Source organism: Megalobrama amblycephala, linkage group LG24 (genome assembly GCF_018812025.1).
Source record: "Megalobrama amblycephala isolate DHTTF-2021 linkage group LG24, ASM1881202v1, whole genome shotgun sequence".
Lineage (NCBI taxonomy): Eukaryota > Metazoa > Chordata > Actinopteri > Cypriniformes > Xenocyprididae > Megalobrama > Megalobrama amblycephala.
Genome location: NC_063067.1, coordinates 17,709,975 through 17,722,511, shown reverse-complemented (window position 1 = coordinate 17,722,511; position 12,537 = coordinate 17,709,975). Strand labels below are relative to the sequence as shown.

General features: G+C 38.7%; 1 protein-coding gene across 2 annotated transcripts in view; it reads right to left on the bottom strand.

Moving 5' to 3' along the window:
* casz1 (castor zinc finger 1) overlaps positions 1–2,920 on the bottom strand; it is a 49,824-nt gene extending 46,904 nt beyond the window's left edge. Inside the window, exon 1 of one of the 2 annotated variants that reach the window (XM_048178254.1) lies at positions 2,126–2,920. In XM_048178254.1, coding sequence (XP_048034211.1) covers positions 2,126–2,204 — 79 coding nt within the window. In that variant the 5' untranslated portion in view covers positions 2,205–2,920. The remainder of the gene's footprint in view (positions 1–2,125) is intronic. The other variant, XM_048178255.1, reaches the window with a different exon arrangement.
* Positions 2,921–12,537: the final 9,617 nt, after the last annotated feature.

Genomic DNA, 12,537 nt, shown 5'->3' with positions numbered 1-12,537 from the left:
TTAGCTAGAGAATGAGTTACGGCCGGCATGCTGTTGGGGAAGGTTGTATTTATGGGGGGATTGAGTAGGTTTAAATCCCTGCTAAGAAATAAAGTCATCCCTGTGCAAACTGGGGAAACATTTCACTCAGCCTAAAATGTAGTTAAAAAAAAAATAAAAATAACACAAGACCCTTTTTTTTCCTTCAAAGCAAAAGTTTCGCCGATGAGCTGAGATGGAGGGATAGCAGAATATCACATTCAGGGAAGAACGAATACTTAAATTCTATCTGAACGATGCTGAATATTCCCAAGACACTGAGATATAAATGAAGTAGCTGATTTCTATAAAATAAAATGCTGTTTCTGTGGGAATTTTTATTGGAATACCTGAATGAAGTTACACTTGTTTCAGCGTTATGATAACGCTAAAGACTTGTACCATGTCAAGCCTTGAAAAAGAGCCAAGAACTTCCAATTAAAGTCCTTATAAATTCAATGAAATTCCAAGCTATTCCTTTCCTCAAACTCTCTGTGTTTCCTTCACAGCGTGCTCAAATACACCTCTGGCTGAACGCCCGCTCATCCCTCCCTACCCCCCGCCCAGTAATCACAATTATTACTTAAAAAGGCTCTATTTCTACATTAACTTAAAAGGCCTATATCTTTTTCTTCCCCTCTTAGTTGGTGCACCCTCACTTACTCTAAGTATCTCAATAAATCAGCAGTTACTGTTAACATGTACTCAACAATTCAGTCATCAATCTCCCCCAGCTCAGAGTGAAAACAGAGGGGAAATATCTGCTCAGTAAAATCTCCCGTGCCCATGTTTATGCACGGAAACACACACACACACACACACACACACAGAGAATTGCTATCGCACAAACAAACAAACCAATCCACTGGGACATCGGAACCATTGCCAGATCACCACGGAAACGCAAGCCAAATTCAATTGTGACCTCACCTTTCACTGAGGGCTCAATTCCATCAGCAATAGAAACAAATCAACAAGAGGGTGGAAAAGAGACAAACTTCCTTCCTCTCTCTCTCTCACTCTCTCTCTTCATTCGGCCTCACTTTTCAGGCCTGCACTAGGCCCGAAACAGCATGTTGCATCCATCCTTGGCAGTGCGCTTAGCTCCATGCAAATGTGTGTTTAGATTTAAAGACGCTGTATTTTTTTATTTGTTTTTGAACACTGGAAAAGAGCGAATCTTTCAAACAGAAGCTCTGTGGAAAATCCTCCAGTTGAAAGAACAGCTCTATCTAAACAAGCGCACGAGAGCACGCTCGATACCGGCAGTCACTCGCTTAGCTGGGCAAATAATACCACTTGTCATCTAACTGAGAAATTGTGAGCAATCACTAGCTGAGGCCTTGCTAGTAATTAAGAACAGCAATTTGAGAGAAAAAGTACACAGTGACTAATCCACATCCAATATAAACAAAAATTACATGAGACTAAACGTTTGACTCAGTTAAGAATAACAAATGATTCTATTTTAAGAACTTTGCAAGATATTTCACACCTGTGGAGAGCATTGTGTGAAGTCTAAAAGCTGCATTACTTTTTTCTTTTTTTAAATAATCAAATACATTTTATGAATAGAATTGTATCATTCTTAAGGATGTAATTCTGCATAATCTAAATAAATGAATTAATGCATTAAAATTCAATTAACTTTTAAAACAAACAAACTTGGAAAACTACAGAAAAAAAAGCATAATTCCTGTTTTTAATTCTACATGAAATTTAAATAAAATAAAATAAAAAAGTTTTGCAAAGTTTATTTTTCCTGTAAAACTGTTTAATTTTAAATAAACAATCTAAATAAAATAAATAATTAAATACATCCATTATTTTTTCGAAACTAAACAAGCACACACAATGTCACTTGTGCACCTAAAAATAAAAATCACTCCTCAACTTCATATTTCCATTCAGTCATCACATCATAGTGAGGTATTACTTTACCAAAACACACAGTGAAAGTAATGAGTGCCTTTGTCATTCTACACCCTCACGCCCACCCCATCCACAGCATGCTCAAGCCACCAGCATCTCTCTCTCTCTCTCTCTCTCTGTGTGTGTGTGTGTTTGTGTGCGAGTGTGTGTGTGTGGCGCCTGGTGCGGGTCTTACCTGGCAGGAGACGGCCCTCCTCTCTCTGTCTCACCTCTCCCTGCTGCTTTGGAGAAATTCTCTCCACAAAGCAAGGCATTTTTCTCTTCTCTCCCTGTGCGCCTTTACGGCTGGGCTGCACTCGCCCTCTCTCACTCTACCCTTCTCCTCTCCCTCTCCCTCTCCCTCTCTCTCACTTGCTCTCTCTCTCTCTCGCAGCACAGATGTCAGGGCTGTGCGTGTTTACCCACTTTACCAGTAGGGGTCCTTCAACACCCTCTGCTCCCCACAGCCACTGTGGAAAAACAGGCCCATGAGAGTGAGATGGAAAGAAAGAAAGATAGAGAGCGAGAGAAAAAGGGCCACTTAAGCCGATCTCCCGCGGTACGAGGCTGAGTGAGACGGAGCGGAGGAAGTTAGACTGGTCAGTCATTGGAAGTCACAGTGAGCTCAGGCCGTTAAAGTGAGACCCGTAGAGAGAGAGAGAGAGAGAGAGAGAGAGAGCAATAGAGTGAGTGCCTGCAGCAGACAGTAATAATGTCCCACATACTCCTCTCAGTCTACTGAAACCAGATACCACACTCGTACCTTTAAAGCTGATGTCAGTCACTTTTTTTAATCAAATCATTACTTTTTCAGACTCCAAACTAGCCTGATTAGCTCAACCAATAGCGTGAGTTTGTGGCGGGGGTATGTGTTTAGCTAATAAATGGCAGGGGAGGAGTGAAAACCTGTTTGAAAATAGTCATTTTTTGCTTTTTTTTATATTTTTTTTATTGTATTGCAATTTTATTTGCTGTCACTATCAATTGTTTTGATAAAAATTATATATATATATATATATATATATATATATATATAAATCTAAAAATATAAAAAGAAAGACAAGAGGAAGGGGAAAAGTTTTTAAAAATCTCTCACAGAGTAATTGACACAAGTCTGCCAGATTTGTCGGCTTTGGGCTATTCTTCAGCGAGGAATTTCAAGTTTTACTCCTACTTGTGGGGCACTTTTCACATTGCAGTATTAATGCCATTGCCTGCCCGGACCCTCTGTCATGTATAATGACAGCCCTCTCTCCCTCTCCCTAAGACGAGTCACTCAGATAGAAGAATTTGAGACTAAGCATCAAATTAATATCATGGGCCGGACAGCCTCAAACTGCACATTATGGTAAGTGGAAGGTTTCAAGGGTGAGCTAAAAAACAATCATTCTTTAAATACGAGGTGTGTCGACGGAACAGGGGAAATAATGTGGAATGAGAGCAGGGACCTGCTACCGGACTCAAATGGGAGGATGAGCCGTGTGTGTGTGTGTTTGTGTATGTGTGCTAAGGATACTCGTACCCTCCTCCATGCAAATGAGAGGTGGCGTGTGTTGCCTCTCAATTCATTCATGCATAGATTGATTGATCAACACAGAAGCATTGACCTGCTGAATATGGAATATGTCCAGTGTTATAAAGTTGACACAAAATCAAAATTGAGCCTTTTGCATTTTACTTTACATATTGTTATAAAAAAAAATGTGTCTTTGTAATATTTAATCAAAATGTAATTACTTACTATGAAATGACTTTCTTTTTCCACTGACGTTGGATTATGTTAACCAACAGCCAAATGGCTACTTGTTTCGCACTGTACTAAATAATGCTCCAGTTTGTGTGTTATTAACAGCAAACTAGGCTTCTCTATCTAGCATAACAATCAGGATATAAAAGTCTTAATTTGGCTTAATTTGCTTACAGCTGTGAGCAGGATAAGAAACGCTCATGTAGCCGGACATGTTATCCCGGACCAACCACTAATAGCGTTAGCACGAAAGCAAATTGACAGTGTTTGAACGAAATTAAACAAACAGTGAAATAAATACTTCAAACAAAACACTGATCTGTTAAAGGCAGGTTTAACAAGTTTGTCACTTTTCGCAGCACTAGCATGATATGTTGCATAAATGATGACAGAAAACATGCAAACTTATAATGTATATAACAAAACAAGCACATTTGAAGTCGATAAGCGTAGCTGTGAACTTTATGAATGTGCAAAGTTGCTACTGCCTGGATAAGAAGATCAAAGGATTGAAGAATTGTTTAAAAATGGTCAACCCTTTATTAATGAATGTGCCAGCATTGTATAAAAGAAATAACCATGTGAGGACATGCGTAACAATGATTTTAGCACATACAAAAAGGCTTGTGGTAAAATTACTGTAACGCACAGCCTCACAGCTTTATTATTTCCAAAACTAGATTTTCCGACTGTATTTTATACCAAAGTTACTTAGTCGACAACCTCAGATCATGGCACTTGCTCTTGCCGACAGTGTCTGTTTTTCTTGTCATTTTCTTTTTAACAGGCACTTCTGCTGTCATTGCGCTGGGACGTACGTGTTCCCTCTAAATGGCTTTTCTGACAACTGATCTGTAAATACAGCCAGATCTGCAAGTCTCTCCTTCTCTCTCTTTCTAGCATCAGCAACCCCAACCCTACAGCAACACACACACACACACACAGACACACACACTGCCCCCATCGCAGCCCCACGGCACATCCCCCCCCCCACCCCCGACAGCCCCCTGCCCTCCTCCCCATCTCCATTCCCTCAGCCACTATAAAAACACAAATATGCCATAACTCAGCTTGCCCTGCCACACTGCCTCCATCTTGCCCTGTACCAGGGGGCCCCTCAGGAAGGTCACCAACAAATGGCTTTCCGATTCACTGCCCCTGAAATAATTTTGTGTATTAAAACCTGAATCTGCACTTTCTGGCATGAAAGCTTTTCTAATTATTCTGCCGTCCTTGGGATAGACACAGATCCTTCACACGGGGGGAAACAAGCGACGGACCTGCCTGTTCAGCCGCCACAAACATCCGCTCTCTGTCTTTTTTCCTCTCTCTCTCTCTCTCTCTCTCCTGCCCCCCTCCTCCTGCTCTCCTCTCATCTGCTCCCCTCTCGCCGCTATATAGCTACCCCCCCAATCTGTTTTCAAAGCGTGCCTGTCCTTTATTAAATTGTTTTCTTTTCCACATTATCAGTTGCCATGGAGACCTCATCTCTCGGATTATTTGAATTTCATTATATCTATTGATTTGGGAGCATTTCATCTTTTTTATTGTTTTTCTGTCAATTTTCGAAACGAATAACCATCTAATTTGCGTCAGTGCTGATTACGTTCGTCCCTCAATAGAGGTCGGCAGCTGCGCCGGGGAAACAAATCAATGAAAAACATCATAAAATTCGAAAGTACAATCAACCAGGATATGGGTGACATTCCATGGTTGCTGAAACTAAGTCATCAAAAAATATATACTTTTTTTTGCGCCTCTGCGTGCGAGCGTGTGCTTGCGCGTGTGTGCGTGCGATATATATGCATCCGTGCAGGCATATGACTCAATATCAGGGGATGCTATAGTAAACTCAATCTACTCTTCAATGCCCCCCAGACCAAAACAAAAAATGCTTACTTTGTGTTTAAATAATTTATGCAATTTTAGCATTTATATATAAATTTTTTAATAAGCCGCTTGGAGCAAAGTGGCCATTAACAAAATACACAGCTGTCCAGTGGGCCGAGCACTCCAGATCAATTGCACTTTTTTATGACATGATAAAATGCTTTTAAAGCAATTTACACAAATATGGAAAAAAAAAAAAACCCTGCACCCGGGCTTCATTTATTCATAAGCCGGGGTATTAAAAAAATGTCGTGCAAAAAAGCCAGCATGAGAAGATGGTCCCAGGCCTAACCGAATCGGACTAGCTGTCCTTTCTGCAAGGACATAAAGTTTCATTACCGATGCACGCAGTCAAAGGCAATTTAGAAAACACAATGTGCAAAAGAAAAACATCAGCATATTGGAGGTGTTTGCGTATTAAGGGGCGCCAGCGCTTTGTTTCCCAATTTTATGTTCATTATTTATTTTTGCTCAGGACGGTCTGCCATTGACACCCCACCCTCGAGGGAAAGAGCGAGGGAGGGATGGATGGATGGATGGATAGATGGGGGCATGTCCAAGGTGAGAGAGATTGTTGGGAAATAATAAGAGGTCCTGACAGGAGTCCACACCTCAGCGGTACACACATACACGTGGCAGACGGGTGTCACCGGGGAGGCAAACGCCGGTGTGTTTTCACATGTGTGTGTGTGTGTGTAAGGTGGCGAAGGCAGGTGTGCGGCACCGGACCAACACTATCCATCAGCCACTCTACAAACAGTCCCAGGTCTAACGCTGACATTCTAATCCGTTTCATAACGCCAGTTTTGTCACATACACAATTATGTTACGTATTTCATGCTATTATTTTTAACAAGAGTTTTGGGAAGGCTTAATTTCCTTTGTTTCATTTCAATGATGCTGTTTAAACATTTTAGGCCAAATTTAAAGACAAAAGACATCATGAAAATCAAATTTGAGTTCTGCTTTTTAGTCCATGTTTTAGAGATGTTCCAGGCTAACATCTACATGCTATTGTACTCCTAATAGTAGAAAAAAAATCACTTAATTTGTATTAATAAATACTAAATATATATTACATTTATTTACACTTTCATTCAAAATTTTGGGATTTTTTTGTTCATTTGCTTTTAAAAGAAGTCTTGTGTTCACCAAAGCTGCATTTATTTGATCAAAAATACAGTAAAAAAATATATATTTGTGAAACACTATTAACTTTGTTCTATTTTCTTTTTCTATTAATTTATTTATATTTTATAATGTAATTTTCCAGTCAATGTCACATGATCCTTCAGAAATCATTCAAATATGCTGATTTGCTGCTCAAGATTTCATTGTATTATCAGTGGAAACTGTTATATGTTTTTTCAGGATTCTTTGATTAATAGAATTCATGATGAATAGTATTCAAAAGAATAGCAAATCTTTGATAAATCTTTCATAATATTATAAATTGTCACTAATATCACTTTTGATCAATTTAATGAATCCTTGCTGAATGAAAGTATAAAAAAAAGATCCCAAACTTTTGAATGGATTTGATGTATACAAATTTAAGACCAAAAGAACTGATGACTCATCCTGCACTACAAATTTCTGTCCAATCAAATCTCTGAGAATGAGAATGCCCCACCCTCTAATACCATGTGCTTCCGACCAACAATAGTAAGAAGCAAATGATGCTACATGACGGTGACATAACAGCAGAGAGAAAGACCTTTGAATATGTCCTTCTTAAACTTCATATTTCAATAGGAAATACATCAAAACACAAGAACAAAAACTGCTCCAGTTAAACAATTTCACAGGGGGCTTGAAGAAATAGAAACCAAACCACATTTGCTGTAGTACGAGCTGTCTGTACCTCAGCCGGTTTAGAGTCTATGTACGTGTGTATGTTGTAGAGACATACATCTACCATTAGGTTCATGAGTGCAGGAGCTGAGCAGCAGGCTAATCTCATTTCAAAGCTTCTCTTCTCCTCCTCATGTGCTGACAGTCCTGGCCGCCTGCGCTCTTTATAAATGCTCTGCTAAGGGCTCCATGTTTGCGACACGTGTCAACATTTGACAAAGCATTACTTTTCGTACACAATATCCCGCGCCCGGGTCTCTGAAATGAGGTAGCTAACAAATTAGCTTTTTATGTTTATTTGCACGTGGGTGTGTTTGAGGAGAGGATGGGCGGAAGGGGGAGGCTGGGGAAAAAAGGGAAGGACATTTACGTTAACGTTTCTGTTACGCTGAATGCTTTCTTACCGAATCAGCTTACTACCCTTATAAAAAAAAAAAAAGTACTGTTGTGCTACCATGTTAAAGTGATGATGTTCTTTGATATATATCAAGGTACTGAATGATTGGCATATACTATGGTATTCACAAAATGGTGCATGTAATAGTAAGTGTCCAAAAAACTATAATATGTTTTGCTACTTAGCTTAAAAAAAGCATATTATGTTACAATTAGTGAAGCATAAGACAAAGAAGGTGCTAAAGTCACGACTCCCACTGTCTATTGGCCAAACACATTTCTCTAGCCTAGATGACTTGATAAATACTATTTTATGTATCACTATATGAATTCAGAGACAGTAATTACACCATTCTCTTTAGCTCCCACACAACAGCGGTGGATCTTAGCTGTGAAGGCATAAAAGTGCAGTTCAGTGTACTGTACAATCGTAGGTGTATAAGTCACTTGACAGCTCTAGTTCTTGACAAATGAACAGCACGGCACAAGGGCTTCATTGATCCAGTTTTCAAATGTTACATTAATAAGCTGTAAACACTGGGTTAAAACCACTTGATGTTAAGGAAATGACAGGTACTGATAGGATTGCTCTTTCCTGTCAGCCGTGGGTAAGGTAAGGTAAGCACAGCAGTTTTGAAAGCGATTTCAGTATTTGCCACCCCAGCGGCTCGCCTCTCCTCTCTTATCTATGTGGTAACAATAACATGCTTGTGTTTCAAACCAAACATTCCCACACTGAATAATAGGCGATGTCTGAGTCCAGCCACCAGCAGCAATTTGTTTACACTGGGCTGATCATAAACTACAACTTCCAACTGAAAAACCATTTCTGCTTGACTTGATGCTCACAACAGCATATATCAATACAGAGAGATATCTGGCCACGCATTCATTCAGTTTTTCATTTTAACGTGCGGACTGACCATTGTTAATAATGATAAGTTTCTATATAACCAATAGATTATATTTTATTCATATTTATTTAATTGTTAGGGCAATGATAATGATTGTTTAGCTGTTTGAAATGCTCCCATTTTTCTTTTGAAATAAGGCTTTATGTTTGTCTTTAACAAGGTCACCGTGACCACAGTATTTGTTGGATATCCCTGTCTCTGCGCCCAGAGCCATCATGTCAATCAATGCATCTTCTAATTAAAATGATCTGTTGCCTAAATGTGACGCACTTACACAAATAAGCACACAAACCAGGCTCACAGTAATGTACATGGTTTCACAACTTCTGACCAATGAATTTACATAACTTCCCCAGTTTGTGATTACTGAATGAGATAATAAAATATAATAAAAATCTATATTATTTATAAAATTATAAAAACAAAAAAATAATATAATGTAATAGTAATAATCTAAAATAATTAATAAGATAAAAAATTACACTCACAAAAAGCAATATCTAGCCAATGCAATGTTTTACAGCTAAACATAATATATATATATATATATATATATATATATATATATATATATATATATATATATGTTTAGCTCAAAAATGACTTTTTCAGTTTGTGATAACTGTATTAAATTATAAAATGTAAAAATATTTTATTTCTAAAATTATTTTAAAAAGAAAAATAAATTTAATTAAATTAAATATAAAGAAATAATGTTATTTAAAAAAATAAAAATAAATAAAAATATTTTATAGAAATTGTATTTATAAAAAGCATTTTACAGACAATGGAACATTTAATAATTAAACATAACTAGAAAAAAAAATCCATGCTGTACATTAAGAAAAAAAGAAAAAGAAAAGTGAAATAGAGATGGGCTTATGGAAGGATAGAGGCCTGGTCAAAGCTTACCTAGACTAACAGAGTAATAAAGCATTGTGTCCATGCACAGAGGTTTTAAAAAGCACAATTAAAGAAGTTTAATAATTAAAATGAATAATTATTGACCTCTATTTTCAATTCCTCACTAAGTACATTAGATCAGGAAAACAGAGAGGACAGAAGGGAGGTGTATTAATGCACTCTTTCCTGCTTGAACTTCCTTTACATCCTAAAGTGCCAGCCGGCTATTGAGATTTGCACTTAATGAGGGTCCGTCACAAATAAAAAAAAATCTCCGAGACTATCAACAAGCATTACAATCACCCCCCACCCCCCCCAACCACTCTCAGTGCCAATGCCCACCCGGAGAGCCAGGCCAGACAGGGGAAATTTGAGGGTTAACTGTCCCTTAGGGGGCTATCAATGCACGGAGAAACCGTCACTGCTGGTGCCCCCCATTCTCGTTTGACAACCAGGCCCTAACAGATTAACATGCAGTCAAGAGTGATATATTTCCTGCCAAGTAGTCAAATCACTGCTGTATAATGATTTTGTGTGTGGGAAGACACAAGAGGGACACTCTTAATTAAGAGGAAATATTTGTTTTGGGGTTATGAATCCGGCTGATTCTGATTGGTCCACTTGCAGCGACAATGTTTAAATAGGTCAGTCGGGTGATAAATTGTCATTTTGACACATTAAATCTGTGACGTCAAGAGGCTGGAGGAGAAAGAAGGGATCAGCCGAAGAGGTCAGAATGAAATGGCCCAGTTCAAATGGAGGCCACTGAAATTACCAGGAGAGTTCTTCAAAATCCTGAATGCCAAGGACAGGTGGATTAAGGTATTAAAACAATCGCATTTCAGTCTTGAAATAGTCCTGCACACGACTCAGCATCAAGCCTATCTGTTCAAGATCAGGTGCGAGCAAATTCGCACCATGCGCAAAATCTGCTGTAAACATCAGCGAAAGCTAATACAAGCAATGATTATGGCAAGTGTTCCTAAAACAATCCCATCGTGGAATTCTTTTTTTGTAAATGTACCCAGATGGCGAGCTGCCGGTGGCATGTCAACATACACGATTGAAAAAGCTGCCAGAATTCAACCAAATATAACAACTGAGCTTTTTAGTGTATTTTTTCCCACCTCTAATTAATATCAGAGAGCTGACTGGAAGGGAGACGAAAAGACAAGGGTTTCTCTAAAGTTCAGTCCTGAATCTATTTACAGTGCTGAATTAATAAGAACCCGAGGTGATAATGGTGCCAACACACTCAAACATTTGGGTGAGTGATTTTAATTTAATCAAAGCTGTTTAGTATAAGTCTATTCTTTAGTGCTACAGCTATGAAGCAGGAAAAAAAAACTCCTTTTCCCTCACTTTCTGTCTATCCGAGTGGATGGAAACCCATAATTTCTTCATAAACCGCTATATAAACTAATGTGGTGTTGATGGTCAAGCCTTGAAGTGTATGTGCTCATTTATGGCTGTTCCCTGCGAATGAGGAAATGGTTGAGAGTAAAGACTCTTAATACTTTAAAAATTCCATTAGTGAACTCACTGCCATCATGGGACTGTCTCTGACAGAGGCACTTTCTTCACAAGACCAAGAGTTATGTCTTACATATCTGTCAAATGGAACTTAAATACACCCATTCAAACCCTTAGATGATAAAGCTTGTGATAAAACTCATACTACCCAAATAACACTTTTTTCTATATCTTCTTAGGACAATGGAATTATTTTAAATTATTTTCTTTTAAAATCAACAAGAAATCAAAATTCCTCAATTAAATAAAATAAAATAAAATAAATAAAGGTTTAACATTAGGGGGGAAATACAAACTGCGCTGCTTGTAATGCTAATAATAAAGGTGAGCCGTGATGAAATTTAAGCCTCTTAGTGGAACACGAACCATCTGGGATATTGCTACCTGAAAAAGAGCTGTGAATGTACGGCCCATGTGCATCCATAGTCATAATGTACCCATGGAATTTGCAGAAAATGACAGACAGAAAACAGGAAGCCAGATAGGGAGAGGGAGAGAGAGAGAGAGAGAGAGAGAGAGAGAGAGAGAGAGCAACCTGTGCCCTTCAGTCTCAGTTAAGGCACAGCTAACCAAGTCTGACAGCTGCCGGCTCCTTGACAATTGGGGTCAGTTAGAGGAAAAGTAGCTCAAGTTTTCATGGCTTTGCAGGAGATGTTCAGGAGCAACTGCCCACCGCAGCATCAAAGGGGATTAGAGGCCGCAGCCATCTGCTGCCAGGACAGGCCATGGGCCTTTCATGTCCTTCTTGGAGAGAAAGGCAATCCTTCCGTCACATAGTTTTAAGTCCCACCGTAGGGGAGGAAGGGTGTAGTACGGGAGGACATAGCCAATTAGGCCCAAATCAAGGAGAAAAAAAGTACACTATTAATAGCAGAAGGATTGTGTTGGCGTCTGCTTATTTGGATACAGTCAAAAGGACAAACAAATGTGCACACATGAGCACAAATACACAAAATAACACCTAATCTAATGATATTACACACTTTTACATTCTCACCTTACTTTTTTGTTAGTGGTGCTTCCTAAGACAAACATCACTTTTCTATAATTCCTATTTAAACAAACCTCAAACTCTAAAGATGGGCAACAAATTTCGATCTAAAGTATCCAGATAGAAATTTGTTGCCAATTCTCAATGGGAAAGTGCCCAAGCAACATTGCTCAAAAAGTTGCCCCGAGTATCATCACCTCAAGTATTAAACGTCAACGCATAACTGCGACACACCCTTAGTGCTACAACCATGAATGATACCTAAAACCATCTAGCTTTTATAGAGATTTATTCTAGAGATTTGGGGATAGGCTCTTTTGACTTGGCACAATAAGCAACCGCACAGACAACCCTTTCAACTACCAGAACGCCCTAGCAAC